This window comes from Aureococcus anophagefferens (assembly GCF_000186865.1).
Source record: "Aureococcus anophagefferens unplaced genomic scaffold AURANscaffold_56, whole genome shotgun sequence".
Lineage (NCBI taxonomy): Eukaryota > Pelagophyceae > Pelagomonadales > Pelagomonadaceae > Aureococcus > Aureococcus anophagefferens.
In genome coordinates this window covers 40,465-58,591 of record NW_008705609.1, presented here as the reverse complement: position 1 = coordinate 58,591, position 18,127 = coordinate 40,465, and the positions used below count along the sequence as shown (strand labels likewise).

At 62.5% G+C, this 18,127-nt stretch overlaps 5 protein-coding genes across 5 annotated transcripts in view; 2 read left to right on the top strand and 3 right to left on the bottom strand.

The window, feature by feature from the left end:
* AURANDRAFT_67927 (hypothetical protein) overlaps positions 1-502 on the top strand; it is a gene marked incomplete at both ends in the record, with an annotated part of 5,725 nt that extends 5,223 nt beyond the window's left edge. Inside the window, one exon of the mRNA XM_009043517.1 lies at positions 11-502. Within this exon, the coding sequence (XP_009041765.1) occupies positions 11-502 (492 nt within the window). The remainder of the gene's footprint in view (positions 1-10) is intronic.
* A 2,593-nt stretch (positions 503-3,095) lies between these two features.
* AURANDRAFT_3539 (hypothetical protein) lies at positions 3,096-3,980 on the bottom strand (the record flags this gene model as incomplete). Its single annotated transcript, XM_009043506.1, has 1 exon — positions 3,096-3,980. A coding segment is annotated over one exon (885 nt), but the record flags the coding sequence as incomplete, so codon positions are not given.
* A 1,345-nt stretch (positions 3,981-5,325) lies between these two features.
* On the bottom strand, positions 5,326-6,117 carry AURANDRAFT_33885 (hypothetical protein; the record flags this gene model as incomplete). Its single annotated transcript, XM_009043507.1, has 1 exon — positions 5,326-6,117. A coding segment is annotated over one exon (792 nt), but the record flags the coding sequence as incomplete, so codon positions are not given.
* Positions 6,118-8,241: 2,124 nt separating this feature from the next.
* Positions 8,242-13,272, top strand: AURANDRAFT_67925 (hypothetical protein; the record flags this gene model as incomplete). The annotated part of the gene is made up of 7 exons (XM_009043518.1): positions 8,242-8,266; positions 8,981-9,416; positions 9,468-9,816; positions 10,852-11,187; positions 11,270-11,401; positions 13,157-13,209; positions 13,251-13,272. The coding sequence occupies 7 exons, from the start codon at positions 8,242-8,244 to the stop codon at positions 13,270-13,272; spliced, it is 1,353 nt and encodes a 450-aa protein (XP_009041766.1).
* Positions 13,273-15,362: 2,090 nt separating this feature from the next.
* On the bottom strand, positions 15,363-16,154 carry ABC27 (putative ABC transporter; the record flags this gene model as incomplete). The annotated part of the gene is made up of 1 exon (XM_009043505.1): positions 15,363-16,154. A coding segment is annotated over one exon (792 nt), but the record flags the coding sequence as incomplete, so codon positions are not given.
* Positions 16,155-18,127: the final 1,973 nt, after the last annotated feature.

Below are 18,127 nucleotides of genomic sequence, written 5' to 3'. Positions count from 1 at the left end.
CATCGTCAAGGCGGCGACGGTCGACGCGCGGGCCTACGAGGACGCGCGGTCCGCCGTGCTCGTGGCCATGAACGCGCGGCAGCGGTTCCGCGAGGCCAAGGCCGAACTCCGCGCGTCCGCGGCGGGCGCGCGCGCGCGCGACGACGCGCGGCGCCTCGCGGCGGAGGCGCGGCTCCACGAGGCGCACCTCGAGTACTCCGCGTCCAAGGCGTCGCTGCGGGGCACGGCGGCCCTCGAGACCTTCCTCCGGGGCAAGCGCGAGCGCCGCGCGCTCCGCGGCCTCGGCATCTTCGACGACCGCTGGCCCCGGCTCTACGCGCGCCTGCGGCTCGTCGAGATCGGCCGCGCCGACGCCGGCTCCGTGCTCTCGCTCCTCCCGAGGGACATCGCCCTCTACCTCCTCGAGTTCCTCCTCATGCGCCCGGGCGACCTCGGCGTCGCCCGCGCGCGCGCGCCGCGGCCGCGCGGCTCGCCGCGCGACGCGCTCGTGCACCCCGCGTGAGCGTCCTCCCCGCGCGGCGGCGTTCCGCCCCGAGGTCCCTCGTGGCGAAGCACGACAAGTACGCCAGGCTGGACTCCAAACGGCACCAGAGCGACCCCGAGCCGGCGCAGACCGCTCCTTTAGGGCCGTAGGGACCGGGGCGGGGCTAACAGGAGCGCAGAGCGTCGGGAAACTCGGATGGCTCCTGCGGCGCGGTCACGCACTCGGGCCACGGTGCGCAGCGCCCGGCCTCGTTGTCCGCGGAGTCGGGGTCGTATCTCTCTGTCGACCTCTCCCAGCATCGGAGATCTTAATTCATCCGTGAGATCACTCGTTGGAACAAAAAAAAGTGACCCCGTGCCGCGTCCGCGCCGTCCGCGCCGTCCGCGCCGTCCGCGCCGTCCGCGCCGCTTCGCGGAAGGGAGATTCGAAGCCGCGACCCCCTCGCGTCCAGCGGGGCATCCAGCGGTTGGGAAGAACTTACCCCGGGCCTCATCAGCCGTTCCCGTACATAAACGCCCTCCCTTTGTGGCCCATGATCACACAACCAATCCCACAAAGTTTGCCGGCGATTCGACCATTCATCGACATGCCAGCACGCGGTCTCCAGCGGAGGAAGCAGGGACGATCGTATGCCCCGAGACACCCGCATTGCGCGCCGAAAGAGGCGACTCGCCCATGCTCTGCGAAGCGCAGCCCGCGCTCATCGTCATCTTCAAAAAATCCTAGAAAAATAGAGACTTGGCCGGGGGTTCGGTACCCTTTTTGATTCGCAAATGGGGCGCCGCCCCATTAAAAAAACGTTTAGGGTACCGCAAAACGGCCTCGATGGGGCCGAGCTAGCCTCAAGTCAAGCCCGCCGAGCGACATGAGGGGCCAGAACGATATCCAGCGGGCGTACTTGTCGCGCATCGCCACCCCTGATTCCCAACAGGAGAGGGTCAGGGTCACTCTATTAACGGCGAAGCGGCCCGCGTCGGCGGGCGTGCGCGGAAGCGCGACCGAGGGGCGAGTCCTTGAAGGCAGCGCCGCGCCGCGGGTCTGAGCCCCTTCGCCGCCTTGAGGAAGGCGTCCCGTGTTCGTTGTCGCGGACATGGCGCATGGCCACGTTGAGGCCGGACTTGCAGTGCCCCTGGGGACTATCCGTAGGCATTTTCGCGCTAGGGTGTGGATTAGAGTGCCGCTGGCAGCGGACCGGGCCACTGCAAGGGGGCTGCCCCATCGCGTGGTGCAGCTGGCGATAGGTGTCTTTGGCCACGTTGAGGCCGGACTTGGACTATCCGTAGGCATTTTCGCGCTAGGGAAAAAGGAGAGTGAGAAGGAAAGCAAAATCGAGAAGGCGGGAAAGTGACGACGAGCCTAAGCGACGTGCGCTTTCGTGGCGCCTTTCTCTAATGTTGTGTCGCGATCGCCTCGAGCTGCCTCTCATACTAACCCGGGTCAGTGTGGCATGCTACGCCGATAGTGTTGCTATATCCGCGCGCGTAGCACGAAGGACGATGGGCGCCGGGAGGTTCTTGCAAAGGCAGAAGGGCATCGTCAGCAGATGCTTGAAGCGTTTTTGTGCCGGGATATCATGGTTGAAGCGGTTTTGTGCTGGGATGCTTCGTGCTTCGAGTCGCTTCTCGTCGGAAGTCCGCGATCCCGTAAAGGTCAGCGTGAGCTCGGCGAAGCGGCCCGCGTTGGCGGGTGTGCGCGGAAGCGCGACCGAGGGGCGAGTCCTCGAAGACAGCGCCGCGCCGCGGGTCCGCGCCCCTTCGCCGCCTTGAGGAAGGCGTCCCGTGTTCGTTGTCGCGGACATGGCGCAGGGGCGCGCGGCGCGTCATCTTCTTATCGAAGGACGGGCGCGGCATCGACCAGCACGCGCCCCGAGGATCTCGTCCACGTCTCGGACGCCCAGCGGGACGCCGAGCGCCTCGAGGATCGCCGCGGACCGCGCGCCGACGATCGACGCTCCAGGTGAAGCCGTCGACGCCCAGCGCCTCGAGCGGGCCGCGCAGGAAGGTCACCTCGTCGATTTCGGTGCCGGCGCGGCTGCCTCTTTGTCGTCGACCCGTCATCGACCATCTGGGCGCGTCCGTCGCCGAGCGCGTGTCCGTGTCGACAGCTCCGACATCGCGTCGATCGATCTGCATGCCTCTGAAGTAAAGAGATAAATAATTCAAACTAAATCGTATGTGGCTCGCCAGGATAGAAAGCCGGCTTTGCGTTGCAGATGCAGATTGGGAATGACGCTCGGGTGCTTTCTTCGAGCCCACAAGGTGGAAGAGGCGTACTCCTTTTTTTGGGTCCCATTTTTACTGCAGCAGATGGAGGCAACTCGCATTCGCCGCGGGGAAGAAGGGCATCGAGCCCTACTCCCAGGTATACCGGGTGCTCTACAACCCGCGGCCCCACCTGTTCCTCTACGACCCCGAGGCGTATTCCTAGGCGCGTTATCGCCCGCGCTTGTGGGAGAACGACGTCCCGCGCGTGAGCGCGGGCGGCGCCTCGGCGTCGCTTGCGTCCTCGCCGAAGTTGCCGTGGGGCTTCGCCGTCACGGGCTCGGCCTCGAGGAAGTCGTCGCGCCGTGCGCGGACGCGGCGAACTTCAGGAAGACCTGCTCCAGCGACGCGGCGAACTTCAGGAAGACCTGCTCCAGCGACGGCTGATTGAACATGTACTCGTCGACGCCGAGCGCCTTCTTCCGCTTCTCCAGGGACCGGAACGCGCTCGCGACGTCGACGGCGTCGCGGTCGATGAGGTAGGTCCGCCGGTTCTGCATGACGCTGTCGAGCGAGCTCCGCTTGGAAAAGGACGCGTGAACGAACTCGTCGAGCTTCGCGGGGTCCGCGTCGAGCGTGTGGACTAAGGTGAGCTCGTAGTGGCGCCCGTACGCGTCCACCAAATGCTGGGGCGTCCCTAAACAGCGCATCGTGCCCTTGGTCATGATCGAGATGCGGTCGCAGAGCACCGTGACCTCGTCCATGAGGTGCGACGTCAGCACGACGCCCCGCGCGGACATCGTCGCGCCCAGCACGTTCCACAGGTTCCGCCGCGCGACGGGGTCGAGGCCCGCGGACGGCTCGTCGAGGAGCACGCAGGCCGGGTCGCCGATCAACGCGATGGCGCAGCATAGCTTCCGCTTCATGCCGCCGCTCAGATCGCAGCTCAGCTTCGCCGCGTGCGGCTTCAGCTCCAAGTCTTCCAGACACGCGTCGACGAGCGCGCGCGCCTCGCCGCGCGGGCAGCCCCGGAGCATGGCGAAGAGCTCCAGGTGGTCCTGGGCGCTCAGCGAGTCCCAGAGCGTGTTGTGCTGGTCGACGACGCCGAGATGCTTCGCGGCCGCGTCGAAGTCGTCGAGCACGGAGTGGCCCATGATCCGCGCGTCCCCGGCCGACGGCACCGTGTGGCGGATGATCATGTTCAGCGTCGTCGACTTGCCCGCGCCGTTGGCGCCCAGCAGCCCGAAGCACTCGCCGCGGCGCACCTGGAAGCAGTTGTTGCGCACGGCGACGACGTCCGCGTCGCCGGGCTTCGCCGCCGGGAAGACCTTGCGGAGGTGCTTCACCACGAGCGCGGGCGCCGCCCCCACCTCCTCGTCCCCGCCCGGCCCGTCGGGCGTCGCGAGCACGGCCTGGCGCTCCGCGCGGACGTCGTCGTCCTCCTCGGGGTCCAAGTCGTTGCCGTGCGGCGGCAGCGCGACGGGAAGCCGCGCGCGGCCGTCGAGATAGAGCACCAGAAGCAGATGGCAGGCGCCCTCGACGGCTAACACGACCATGATGTCCCGCGGCGTCGGGTAGACCGTCTGCTTCGAGACGTACTTCTTGAAGTGGCCCGCGCCCATCTGGAAGAAGCCGATCCAGAAGCTCGTGTACGGGCTCGTCACGGCGCCGAGCCAGAACTGGCCCGTCTCCACGCGCGCCTTCGTGAAGATCTTGGGGAAGCGCTTGTGGGCTAAAACCCAGGCCACGAGCACGATGGTCTGGGGCAGCATGGTCAGCAGCAGGTTCAGGCCCGGGATGCCGACGACCGCGCGCGCGGGCGACGTCCCGAACAAAAAGGAGAGCGAGTACGCGTAGGCGATGAGGAAGGCGCCCCAGACCGGGAGCAGGTAGGACATGGCGCCCTGGCGGATCCAGCGCTGGGGCGCGATGCCGATCATGATGGCCCACATGGCCGCGAGCACGACGCCGTAGAGCGCGCCGTCGCCGACAAAGTTGCCGACCCAGTACGTCGGCGCGTCGACGCCCATGACCGCCAGCAGGCTCCGCAGCTTGACGCGCCGCTCGTGGATGATGCGCGCGGCGATGGCCGCCGGGTAGGCCATGAAGGCGATGGAGATGAAGTACGCGGCCGCGAAGTCGTTCGCGACGTTGAGGTCGCCCTTGCCGAACATCTCGTACTTGTCGCAGAGGAAGGACGCGAAGAAGCCGAGGATAGGGAAGAGGGCGTTGAAGGCGTCGGCCTTGGAGCGCTTCGCGACGTTGAGGCGCGCCTTTAATAGGCCGTAGATCTGGGTCGCCGGCGACGGCACGTACGCGCGCCCGCTCCCGAGCGCGCGCGCTGTCGCGCCCCGGGCGCCGTCGCGGTCGAGGCGCGCGTGCTGGCCGTCGACCTTGAGGAAGACTTCCTCGAGCGTCGACACGGCGACGCCGTAGGACGCGATCTCGAGCTTGCGCTTCTGCGACTCCAGAGCGTCGAAGAACCGCGAAGTGCGGCAGCGCCGTCGACGGCAGCGTGGCGACGATGACGTCGTTGTGGGCGGCCTCGGCGCCCTCCGTCAGGCGCTTCGCGCCCTCGCCGAGCTTAAGCGCGAGGAGCTCGTCGAACTTGCGCAGGGACGGCGCCGCGGCGTCCCTGTTCCGCTCGCAGACGACCCGGTAGCCCGCGCCGTAGTACCGCTTGAGGAACTGGGACGTCCCGCAGCACCGCAGCACGCCGGAGACCATGATGCCGATGCGGTCGCCCAGGGCGTCGGCCTCGTCCATGTAGTGCGTCGTCAGCAGGACCGTGCGGTCCCGCTTCACGGCGGCGAGCAGGTCCCAGAGCTCGCGTCGCGCGAGCGCGTCCATGCCCGCGGTCGGCTCGTCGAGCAGCGCGAACTTGGACCCGCCGCAGAGGGCGATTGCCGTCGACAGCTTGCGCCGCATGCCGCCGGACAGCTCGCAGGCCAGGTCGCTCCGCCGGTCGCCCAATCGAAACCGGTCCAGCAGATCTGCGGCCGCGCGCTCCGCGTCCGCCTGGGCCCGCCCCTTCAGTCGCCCGAAGAAGACAACGTGCTCGTAGCAGGACAGCTTCTCAAAGAGGCAGTCGTGCTGGGGGCAGAAGCCCGCGAGCTGGCGCACGGCCGTCATGCCGCCGCGGATGCCGTGGCCGTAGACGACCGCGCCCCCATCTTCCCTCTTCGAGTCGCTCGCGACGATGCCCGTCAGGAGGCCGCAGGTCGTCGACTTGCCCGCGCCGTTGTGGCCCAACAGCGAGAAGATCTCGCCCTCGTACATGTCGAGGCTGAGGTCGTCGACGACGGCCTTGCCGCCGTAAACTTTCCGGAGGTCGCGGCAGACGACGGACGGCGGCGTGCCGTGAGTCAGCTTCGCGTCCTGGAGGGCGCCCGGCGCCGGCCGCGCGTGCTCACTCGCGAGGAGCGGCTCCATGAGCGCCAGGTCGTCCACGCCGTACACGCACGCGCGGCAGAGCGCCGCGGCCCTCTCGTAGAACGCCGCGACGGACCCGTACTCCGACCGCAGCGCGAGCTCGAGCCGCGCGAGGACAAAGTAGACCACGGCGTCGATGACGAGCATGCGGATGATCTCGCGCTCGGGCAGGCCCCGGTACGGGGGCCGGAGCCTCTCGTTCGTCGGCGGGCCCCGGAACGCGTCGAGGCCCACGAGGAGCGCGACGGTGGGGTGGAGGCAGGCGAGGCGCTGGACCCGCGGTGACACGTAGTGGTCCTTGACGTCGCGGTGGCCGTCCTCCATCTTGACGACGGCGAGCGCGAAGACGAGCGGCGCGGCGACGACTTGCCCGAAGAACATGAGCTGCCCCGCGAACTGCTCGCGCTCGACGGCGGACGCGACGAGGAGCGCCAGGGCCGTCTGCGCCACATAGAAGGCGAGGAAGAGGTCGAAGACGGCGCCCCACTGGGGCTGCTTGCACAGCTCGAGCCAGACCGTGAGAAACGCGACCTCGGCCGCCGCGACGGCGCCGAGGGCCAGCGCCTCGAAGACGTGGGCAATCTGGTAGACGCCGTCGCTGAGCGACATGATCTTCATCGTCTCTAGCAACCCCTGGCTCCGCTCGGCGACTAAGGTCGTCGCCAGCGAGCTGCTGAACGCCGACACGCCAAAGAGCGGCACGACGACGAGCTCGAAGTAGCCCGTGCTGTGCCGCAGGCCGCGGCCGAAGACCTCGTAGACGAGCGCGCAGAGCGATAACGCGAAGGCCGGCAGCCCGAAGATCTGCAGCGCCGCGGTCCGGTCGCGCCGCCGGATGAGCCAGAGCTTGCTCAGCATGGCGAGCAGCTGCGCCTCGCTGTCGCGCGACGGCGCCGGCAGGGCCTCCATCGTCTTTCGTGGGGCCGCGAGCGCGGGCCGCGTACACACCGAAGCTCACCGGCTCGTGCACGCACGAGACGGCGGCAGCCCCATCGTTCGAGCTCGACGGTGAGATTCTAGAAATCGTCATGCATACAGTGGGATTTTCCAACGTCGGGAGGCTCCCCCGTGGGCGCGGGGCCGTGCTCCCCCGCGAGCGGGGGGCGCAGCTCCTCCGGGGCCGAGGTCTCGTCGGCCGTGGGCCGCGCGGGGTCGCCGCCGCTCGCGTCCGGCCGCGAGCTTGGCAGAGTGTCGAGCGGCAGGTAGCTGAAGTGCGGCGCCACGTGGGCCGGCGGGTCCGGCGGGGGGACCATGGGTGCCATGCGGGCGACGTCGAGCTCGACGTCGGGCGCGGCCACGTAGTGGTGGCTCGAGACGATCCTGACGTGCCGCCCGACCTGGACGCGGATGGCGCCGAAGCCGTAGTTCCGTGCCGCGCCGAGCGCGAACTGGGCGGAACTTCCTTCACCCTGGTGGCAGACCTCGGGTATATCGTAGCTGCTTGTTTTTGCTGGGTCTTTGACTGAAATCTCCTTACGCCCGCATGCGGCGGGGGAGCAGATGACCCAATTCCCCCAGCGTCATCCCCTAGGGTACGGATCCCCGTATCCTTCTCCTCCTCCTTAACCTAGCCTATAACGCCAGTGCTATGGTTCACCTTATCTGGGAGGTTGCTCGCTGCGCTCGCTTTAAACCACTCATTAAGAGTTTTATGTTGCTGCTCGGACGGACGCTCCGCGACACACTGCAAAATAGAATAGGGATCCCTAATATAGACAAGCCGGCCTACGGCCGGCAAGCTGGCTTCGCGAGCTATTGGCCACTCGTTTGATTGAGGTTGCTCGCTGCGCTCGCTTTAAACCACTCATTGAAAGTTTTATATTGCTGCTCGGACGGACGCTCCGCGACACACTGCAAAATAGAATATAGATGTCGTCGTCGCCCACGCCACGGAGCACATCGGCGTGCCGCTCAACGGCCTGAAGGACGTCTACGTCATCGACCGCGTCTCCGGGAGGACCGTGCCCGCGGGCAAATGGAGCCGCCCGGGTCGGGCAAGCGCCCGCTGTCGGCGCCGCACACCGGCGCGCCAGCACAGCGCCGGGGCGCTCGAGATCCGCCTCGAGCCCAGCCGCCCCATCTCGACGAAGGTGAGCCCGGACGCCAAGGTGGAGCGAAGGAGCCATGGTCGAAGCCGCCGCCGCGGCGCGTGCGCTTCGAAGTGGGCTGCGAGCCCGCGGCGCCTGTGTCCCCCGAGCACAAGGACCCGGGTCCCCGGCGCTTCGACCCCATGGTCGGCGGCGCCTCCTTCATCGACCCGGGCTTTTTCGACTCGCTCCTCGGCTCGCGTGCCATGCGGGGTCCAAAGGCGGCGTCCAAAGGCGGCGACAGCAGCGACGACGACGACGACGACGACAAGGTCGACGCGCTGCGCGCCTGGAGCCGCGTCGACCGGTGCCACACCGCCGACATACCCAACCTCGCGAGCTGGAGCTGGGCCGACTGCGTCGACGCGAAGCACGACGCCTACCGCACGCCGCTGTGATCCGCCCGCTTTTCCCTTGGGCGAGGTTCTGACAACGTGCAACTGCACTTCGTAGGCGGTCTTCCAGCCGACGGCGCTGCGGGAGAGGAGGGGGGCAGCGGCGACCATGTCGTGGGCGGCCCCGAGCCCGCTCTAGGCGCGTCGGCGCGCCCCGGTGACGGCGAGGGAGCCGCGACCGGCCGCGCGGAAACGCTTCTGCCTCCGCTCCCGGACCCCCGCGCGCGAGAGGGGCCGGATTTTCGCCTCATTTTGACGCCCCAGATCCTCCTCGCGGACTCGTCCCCGCGCCCCCCGCCGAGCCGGCGCGCGGAGATCCGCCGGTCCGTGCGGGTCTGCCGCCGCCGCCCGCGCTCCGCGATGTGCCGCGAGGCCTCGCAGACGCGCTGAAGCCGCACCAGAGCGAGGGCGTCGCGTTCGTGCTCGCGCGGCGCGCGGCGATCCTCGGCGACGCGCCGAGCATGGGCAAGACGGCGCAGACCATCGCGGTCATCGCCGCGGTGCTCGGCGGTGGCGCCGCGGCGACGCGGGTTCTGGTCGTCGCGCCGGCCACCGTCGTGCCCGTCTGGCTCGCCGAGTTCCGCAAGTTCCTCGGCACTGAGGCCCCGGCGATCGTCACCGCCGACGGCGACTCCCGCGCGCTGTCCGTCGCGGAGGTCCTGCAGCGGCTGGCGACGACGTCGGCGCCGCTCGTCGCGGTCATCGGCTACGAGGCCATGGTGCGGCACGCGAACGCCTTCACGGCCATGCTCGACCTCATCGTCTTCGACGAGGCCCACAGGCTCAAGAACCCCGGCACGAAGCAGTCCACCGTCGCGTCCAGCCTTTGACGCCGCCGCCTGCTCCTGCTCACGGCGACGCCGATCAGCAACGACCTCTCCGAGCTCCACACGCTCCTCCTGCTCCTGGACCCGGCGACTCTGCCCTACGATCTCCTCGCACGCATCGACCAAGGTCGCGTCGTCGGCGCGAGCCCAGGCCGCGCGTTCATCGCGGAGCGCGCGTGGTCGTGGCTCCAGAACACGCTCGGCGGCCTGCACCTGCGGCGAGAGACGCAAGCGCTCGCGCTGCCGCCGCAGACGACGTACATTGTCGTCGTCGAGCTCACGCCGGCGGAGAAGCAGCTCTACGACCACGTCTGCGAACGCGCCGCGCCGCGGGGCGGGACGGCGACGGCGAAGGCTCTCGTGCTCGTCGGCGCGCTCCAGAAGCTCTGCGTGCACGCGTCGCTGCTGAACTCGGCCAGGCCTCGAACGCTTCCGTCGCAGCATTCCCATGTCGACCTACGACCTCGACAAGGTCGTAGGGCTGCTCCATCCCACGATGATCAAGCCCGCCAGTGGGGCTTCGGCTCGCTCGCGCGCCGACTGCGCGGCATAAGCCTTGAGTACAACATGTAGTAACGAGATAGTAACTCCGGTACGGGGAAGCAGCCTAATGGGGCCGCCCTGCCGTGCGAGGGTAAACTATCGAGGTTACGCAGTGGCGGTACACCGGCGTCTCTGTTATCCTCACGTCACCTCAGCTGCCGTAGTATACGGGGGCCGGGGCTACTGGACGAGGTGTCGAGGGTATGAACTCCCGCTATAGGCATTCGGGTCGTAATCGTGTGGCGAAGCACGACAAGTACGCCAGGCTAGACTCCAAACGGCACCAGAGCGATCCCGAGCCGGCGCAGGCCGCTCCATTAGGGCCGTAGGGACCGGGGGGGGCTAACAGGAACGCAGAGCGTCGGGGAACTCGGATGGCTCCTGCGGCGCGGTCACGCACTCGGGCCACGGTGCGCAGCGCCCGGCCTCGTTGTCCGCGGAGCCGGGGTCGTATCTCTCTGTCGACCTCTCCCAGCATCGGAGATCTTATTTCATCCGTGAGATCACTCGTTGGAACAAAAAAAGTGACCCCATGCCGCGTCCGCGCCGTCCGCGCCGTTGCGCTTCCGGCGCTTCCTGCGCGCGCGGCGCTGGGGCAGCCGACCTGGCCGCGCCCATTCGTTAAAACGGCAGAACTTGCCCGCGCGCACACCGTGCGCGCCGGCCTCCCCGCTAGCGGCGCGCGCGTCCACGCGCACGCTGAAATCACCGTCGGCGGCGTCGGGCGCCGCGCACCGCGCAGCAGCCGCGCACCGCGCAGCCCCGACCCGCTCGTCAACCGTCACCGCCTCGAACTCCACCGCCACGTCGACGTCCGCCCCGCGGACGGTCGCGCGCAGCGTCACCCGCTGCCCGGAGCGCGCGGCCTGCGCCGCGCACTAGTCCAAGAAGCTCTTCCGCGGCACGACGCACGAGCACGACTTCGTCATCTGGCACGACGCCCTGTCCGCCTGGTGGGAGGACGAGGCGCAGGACTACCTCGCGACGCTGGGCTTCAAGGACCGCCAGGTCTGCGCGCTCGACGACACGAACGCGGAGTTCGCTCGGTACTCCCACGGCCTGGTCGGCGACTCGCCGGAACTCATGCCGCTGGACGCCCACTTGTTCAGCGACCTGTCCCAGGAGCTCTGGCGCCACGTCGCGATCACGTCGAACCTGCCGGAGTCGGACCCGCGCCGGTTCTCGACGGGCACGCCGGCCGAGATGGAGCGCTCCGTGGTGCGCGCCTGGCAGGTCGCGCCGACGCCGGACCGGATCGTGGAGGACCGCGATCCCGAAGCGCATCGAGCGCATCATCGAGGCGAAGGGCGTCGCGGTGCAGGACATCTACTTCCGGAGCGGCCGGCGCTACCGCGCGGCGAACGACGCGCGCGACCTGGAGCACAAGCCCCGGAAACGCCAGCGCAAGGCGACCTGCATGGAGGCCAAGCCCGTCCACCCCCGGGGACGCCCAGTCGTCCTGGGAGGCCCTCTGCGCCAGCGACTCCGACTAGGCTGCTTAATGTTGTGTCCTAGGCCCGATTCGGTACTTTCAGCCCCCATGCCCAAATCGACCCCACGCGCGTTCCGGGGGCGTTCCGCGCGTGGTCGGCGCGAGCTTTCCACAGTCCCCAGCGTCGAATTAGTGGAGTTCCACGACAACCGAGTCAGATTATGGACCGAATGAAGTCATCGATTGCTTCAAAGCGCAGGAAAAAACGATGACCAGCAGTCGCGCCCGCGCCGCCCGGAGGCGCCCAAACGAGACGTCGTTTCCGGACGGGACCTGCCCGGACGACCGGTCACGGCCGTCTCGCGGCGCGAGGACGGTCAACACGTCGCCGTCGGCCCAGGGGCTAGGCGTGGACACAATTTCGCTGCCAGCGCACACGATCTCCTCGCGGAACACCAGCCGCTCGGGCAGCCCCTCAGATCAGCGATCCAGCGAGATCCGACGCTGGAGCGACACGATCTCGCGAACGGCGTCGAATTAGTGGAGTTCCACGACAACCGAGTCAGATTATGATGCTATGAACAAGCCCTGAACGGGGCAGCCGCATCGGACGCCGTCTAGGAGACAGTAATAAGTTCAACTTGAGCTGCTTGCAGAAAGCGAGCCGTATTACCATATGCCCTGGCAGCTATATCACCTGCACATATTTCTTGGCGGCTACATCACCTGCACTTACTGAAAGCTTCGAATGTCTCCGGTGCGAGCTACATGCGATATGGATATCCGTTGGCCGCGGTCCATTCATGATTTGCGTCTGAACTTGATATTCCTCATGGCTAGATTACCCGGGGCCGACATGAGCCCATCAGTTTTCGGAACGAGGCAGTGTCGTGCTGCCTTTTTGGTATCGTGCATGGGACCCTCTCTCAATTTTTCTTCGAAGGCAGTGTACAACATTTGCTTTCATGGAGGCAGGTGGTGTCTTTTATGGTTGTTTCGCTTTGGGTACATGTTGACTTGTTGCCTTCGACTGGAACCTTGCGTATTTGTTGCTGGGTTTCCAAAGTGTGGATCTACGGCGTTGATGGCGATGTTCCCTATGCATCTTCATGGCATCGTGTTGCCCGCATGGTTCAACGTGTATGGAAAAGAGACAAACCGCCAACAGGCGATGCAATGGTTACCATATGGGACATTCTTTCCATGCAAACCATGCTTGTGGACGTCAGAGGAATTCCCAACGAAAGCCGTCGATGGCTCGCCCGATGTTGTGTTCAATCCTCTCCTTTCAACCTCATTTCGACCAGGCTCCAAGTTTATTTTCTGCGTTCGAGAGCATCTTGAGAGCTTCCATTCTTTTGTGAACTTTGCATTTATTCAGCTCGCTCAGATGGAGAATAGCACGGGTAGCAAGAATCCCATAGATTTTATTCAGGATCCATCTCTATATTCGCCAGACGGCGCTCTCGCTAGTTATGTTGATTTATGGCTTTTCAAGCTTTCCTCGTCGCCAAATATTGTGGATGCGTTGCATGCTTTGGAGATCGAAGCACAACAGCGGGGCATCATCCCCCTCTATAGAGCCTTTCTAGTCGATCTGACATCCATTGAAGCAAAGGAATCATTTCTGTACTTTGCCTTGGCGCAAGCCATCGCAAAGACTTGCATGGGTTTTTTCCTCTCCAAGTGGGCTGCGGCGTTGCCCACTGACAAGATCCTTGTTATTGAGAACCATTGTTTGCGTTCTGATCCTAGCTTGGTTTATCGCCGCCTTGGGGAATATCTGCAGGTACCCCTGAAAAGCGCAAGTGAGATTTCAGTTGGATCCCACGAGTTTAACGTCACCCAGGTTAAGGATAAGTTTTCCCTAATACCCGAGGCTGCCCAGGCCCTGGATGAAAACTTCTTTCTCAAGGACCGTTCATTAATGCGCGAGTTGAAGCGAAGGCTAGAGTGGATCCAATGAAGTATCATGAAGGAGAGACTGTGGCGCAACCCAATCTCTTGTGCGCTATCGCTCAATTTATATTTCGGCTGAGATCTAGGCTAGCCCGCCGATGCCAATGCACCCGAGCATGAACATGGTCCGCTCCTTCTGCTTCTCCGAGATAGGGAAGCGCCAGATGACCCAAGACATCAACATTCCTTGTTACCCTAGTTTGGGGTATCTCTCTCTAATGACATATCCCGCCGGCGGGATATGCCATTACACAAGGCGGGGGATATGGGCGGATTCCATATGCGAGCCTGAACACGAAGGCGCGGGGTTTTCTTTCTTGACCGGCGGCAAGAAGTGAGCACGTTTTTTATTCATCTTTGCCTGTGCTGCGCAAGAGGGCGAGGACCTGATAGTGCCATTGCTTGGAGTACGGTCCACGTTTGAGACATTTCCCACAGATTCCGCAGTATTACGAGCACTGCGTCCCATGCAACCTGAGTCAGGTAGACGACCATAAAGTATTCAAAACTTGTGCAGGAGTCACATGGCGCAGTGGGCGAATGTGGAGGCAAAGGTGCGCGCGCATGGCCAAAGAGTAAGCGCGATACTTCCGAGCAGCGGCATATGCTTCGTAAATAAAATTGATTGGTTCTCAGTAGTTGATCAAGGGCATGGTCGATGGAATGTAGCTGTCTACGGACTCGACAGTGAGCTTACGTGCGCTCCGTGAAGCCACTCTAACCTACACCCAACAGTGTTTGGTGTCGTCGTGGACGTTGTCTTTTCGTTTCTTAAACCCACGCTGTCTCGATTCGTGCAGTCCAAAATAACCACTACTTCTTCCAATTAAGCACGAAATTAATGATTTCGTCATCAAGTACATTTCGCCAAGAACTTCACTCCCACCTGGCGCAAGGTTATACATGAAGCTGCAACAGCATACAGCCCTCCAAGACAAACACTAGAGTGTACGATGATGCTTCTTCGGCTTTCCCGGAAATGATAAAGTTCATCCTTGGTAGTTCTCATTTCATAGTATTTGTCACCTTTTGAGGATCCAGACCGAACCTTAGAATGTGGGAAGAAGGATGTCAGGTACCAAGTGTACTGATTCATCCACCTTGTCGGATTGACGAGCATTATGTTACTCTCATATGGCCTCGCGAAACCTAACGGATTACAACACTATACTATTCAAGGGAAGGACAAAGGTTGGGACTCACTTGTGGACATAGGTACAGCGAGAGCTCCGAATGTGCTACCCATGGCTAAACCAACAAGCACACACACGCTGCTACGCCGCGCTTTTGGAATCGAGAAGGAGATCAAGTAGCCCAAAATGTATGCCCAGCTCACCAGATAGATCAAACACACAGTCAATTCAACTATGCTTAAATTTGATGTGAATCTAGTCGCCAGTGCCATGGACGTACTGTATCCGGAAATCCAAACTCTCGGCAAATCAGCAATCACTTTCGCACTGAAGTATGCTGGAGTGTTCAACCTCGAAGAAGACTCTCTCCAGTAAACGCATTCCTCGCTACCAAAGGTGCTCACAGCCAAGGAGCTGTAAAAGGCAAGTAAGGTAAAACCCCAAGGCTGAATTGCCATCGCGTATCCATCGAGCTGTAGACGCAAACAACGTTCGATAATGTCAGGGTGCTGCTGAGCGCATATGTCATCAGGATACGAACCGAGAACGTTGTGCAGTTCAGGTCTGCCAATGATTCTGCTTAATACGATGCCGTATAGGAATGCTGGCGACACATAGTATCGAAATATGTGTGTGAACGAGGAGTAATGTTGGTGCAAAGCTCGATTGAAACACACGCGGAATTGCCCAACGAAGCCCAAGACGGGCCTTGCGACTGGGATATTGGTCTCTATCGGAGTTTCCTGTTCACTACATTCATGTTGATGCCATGCATTGATGAATGAGGTTGAATGACTCCACGTTTCATCGTGTGATGGTGCCTCAATACCACACAAACAGCACATCAAAAAATCTGGAAATTGGTTGATGTTTTCTACATCATATGGAAATCCGATTGAATCAAAATATCCAACACAACGATCGGTCTTGCCGGCAAAAACCACGTAGCCGCCAGGTTGAAGCAGGATAAGATCAGTAAAAACAGCAAACGCTCGAATGCCTGGGTTGTGGATGACTGCAGTGACGGTCATGCGATGAGTTCGAGCAATGGTAGCTAGCATTTGGACGACCTGGGTCGCCGTCACTGAGTCAAGTCCTGTGGTCGGCTCATCAAGGAACAAAATGGGCCGGCGAGATGCCAACTCCAATCCAATGTTGACACGCTTGCGCTGACCACCTGATATTCCTCTATGATATTCATCGCCAACTATGCTGTGTCTCACATGCACGAGTTGAAGCTTGACTAGCACGTCACGGACACACATGAGGATCTCTGATCGTCCCGTTCCAGGTGGCAACTGGAGAGCAGCAGCGAATGTCAGATTCTGCATCACTGTTAACTCTCGATGCATTACATCCTCCTGAGGCACAAAGCCATACTGGGAAGGGAAATCCCCCAGGTTTTCACAAAGATGTCCGTTCAAAAAAATCGCGCCTTCACTTTTCCTCACTTTGCCCACAAGAACATTCATGAGAGTAGTTTTCCCCGCCCCGGATGCACCCATAATTGCCGTGACGGATTGGGGTAACAATTTCCCAGAAGCCCCATGTAAAATCTTCAGACCATTGGGTAGTTCGCATGAAAGACTTTTGAAGTGTATCGAGTGTTCCTGTGCGAGCCACGAGCCAGCGGTTCCCACTGATGCTACGTAATCTTGCATGGCTCGCTCTTCAGCTTTCTGTTCGAACCTCGAAAGTCCAAAATGGACACGATAACCAACAAAGACAAGACCCAGAAATCCCAAAAGTCGCAAACTGAAGATAGCTCCTGAAGATGACACTTCTGTTTGAGCAGGACATGAAACACCTTGAGAGCACCTGACCGGCTGCACCGACCCAGTTTTACAGTAATACCCGGATTCACACACACGGTAATCCGATGGATTCTCACAGAAGAAGCCAGGGGGACAGAACACAGGATACGCACTATTCTCGAGGCACCTACAGATCGTAACGTTACAGTTTAGTTCGGTTGGCAGCACACACAGTTCCTCACAAGAAGCCCATGGAGCATTCACAATTTAGGAAATACCAACCGACAATCGAGCCAGGCAGCGTTCGACAATTAGAAGATGTCCCATTATACCAAGACTTTTTGAAGAAGAGCTCAGCGTCATCTAGTGTGTCTGCCTGACACACACCCGCAGGGGCATAGTACCTGTGCACAATTGATTGTTCAATTGTCGAATATTTGGATTTCTCACGCACCCAGCTGGGCTCGTGAAATATTGGTTACAAGATTGCAAAAGTGATAATTGGGACACTCCATTTTCATCTTTGGTCGCTCGATACAACACCGGCGGACAAACGGCACTACCTGACGGATCTCGACCGACAACAGCATTTATCCCAGCTGCGAACAGAATTGGTGCCCGAACCATCATGCCACGCTGCATTAAGGTAGATGATATGTGGAGGGAGCTGACTTGAGCACCACGGGGGGTTTCCGGAGAGGACAAGGTAGACCCTGGAGTTTCCGTCCACTTGGTCTTTCGTATCTCCCACTAGGCGAGTCTTGATTGGTCTTGATGTAAATGTTGAATAAACTCAACGGCAGTGTAAATGACTGGTTTTTAGAGGGAGAAGCCACATAATTTTTGACGATCATTCAAGATGGAGGGGGCGGCGACGGTGAGGACCTTGTTCACGACGTAGACGTCGCCGAAGGAGAAGGCGAGCCAGAAGCCGAACCAGACCCAGTCGTTGGTGCCGCAGTGTCTGAGCATGCCGTTGATGATGCCGTCGCAGTAGCCGACGAGGCAAAAGTTCGCGTCGTGCGGCGGCTTGTGGTGGCCGAGATGCTTGTTCTGGGGGCACATGAAGCCCTTGTCCATGAGGTACTGGGCGACGCGGGGGCGCTTGCTCTTGGGCGTGTGGGCGGAGCGGTGGCAGTACTGGCCAAAGTAGGCGCCGAAGAGCTTGAGGCCCGTGAGTGCGGCGGCGGTGAGTAGCCGAGCGCGACGCAGTTGATTACGACGGAGACGGCGACGACGATGTTCAGGTCGGCGCAGCAGGCGACGAAGGACTTCTTCGTGATATCGACGGGGATGGCGTGGTGCCACTGGAACTCGAGGCAGCCCTGGAACAGGATGTACGATTTGAGGCCCGCCAAGTTCCGCTGGTCGTCATTGACGTGCGTGACTCCCGAGTAGACGTCGTAGCAGAGGTACATGGCGGAGACACCGAGTAGGACGGCCGCGGGGCTCGGTGCCTGGCAGATCAGGTAGATCGCGACGGCGCTGTAGACCCAGACCATCCAGAGGTAGCGGTTCGGGTAGACCAGGGCGCCGTCCGCCGCGACGACATGCGAAAGCTCGACCGGCGGCGCGGTCTTGGCCCCCGTCCGCTGCCGCTCGATGATGTCCGCGACCTTGTCGTTGAGGTCCTTGTAGTAGCTCGCCGAGGGCACGTTCGACGCAGCGTCCATGTACACCTCCCGGGGGACGGCCGCGAGCAGCGGGTCCCGCGCGGCCGGGGGGGCAGCCCTACCGACCTTCGCCGCCACGGCCCGCGACGAGGCCAGCTCGCTCTGAAAGTCGCTCGCCCGCTGCGGAACCTGCCCGCCCTTGCCCATGGTGCTCACCACGTAAGCTCGCTCGAGGTATCGCGGGCCTCGGCGTGTCATCGGAGGGTG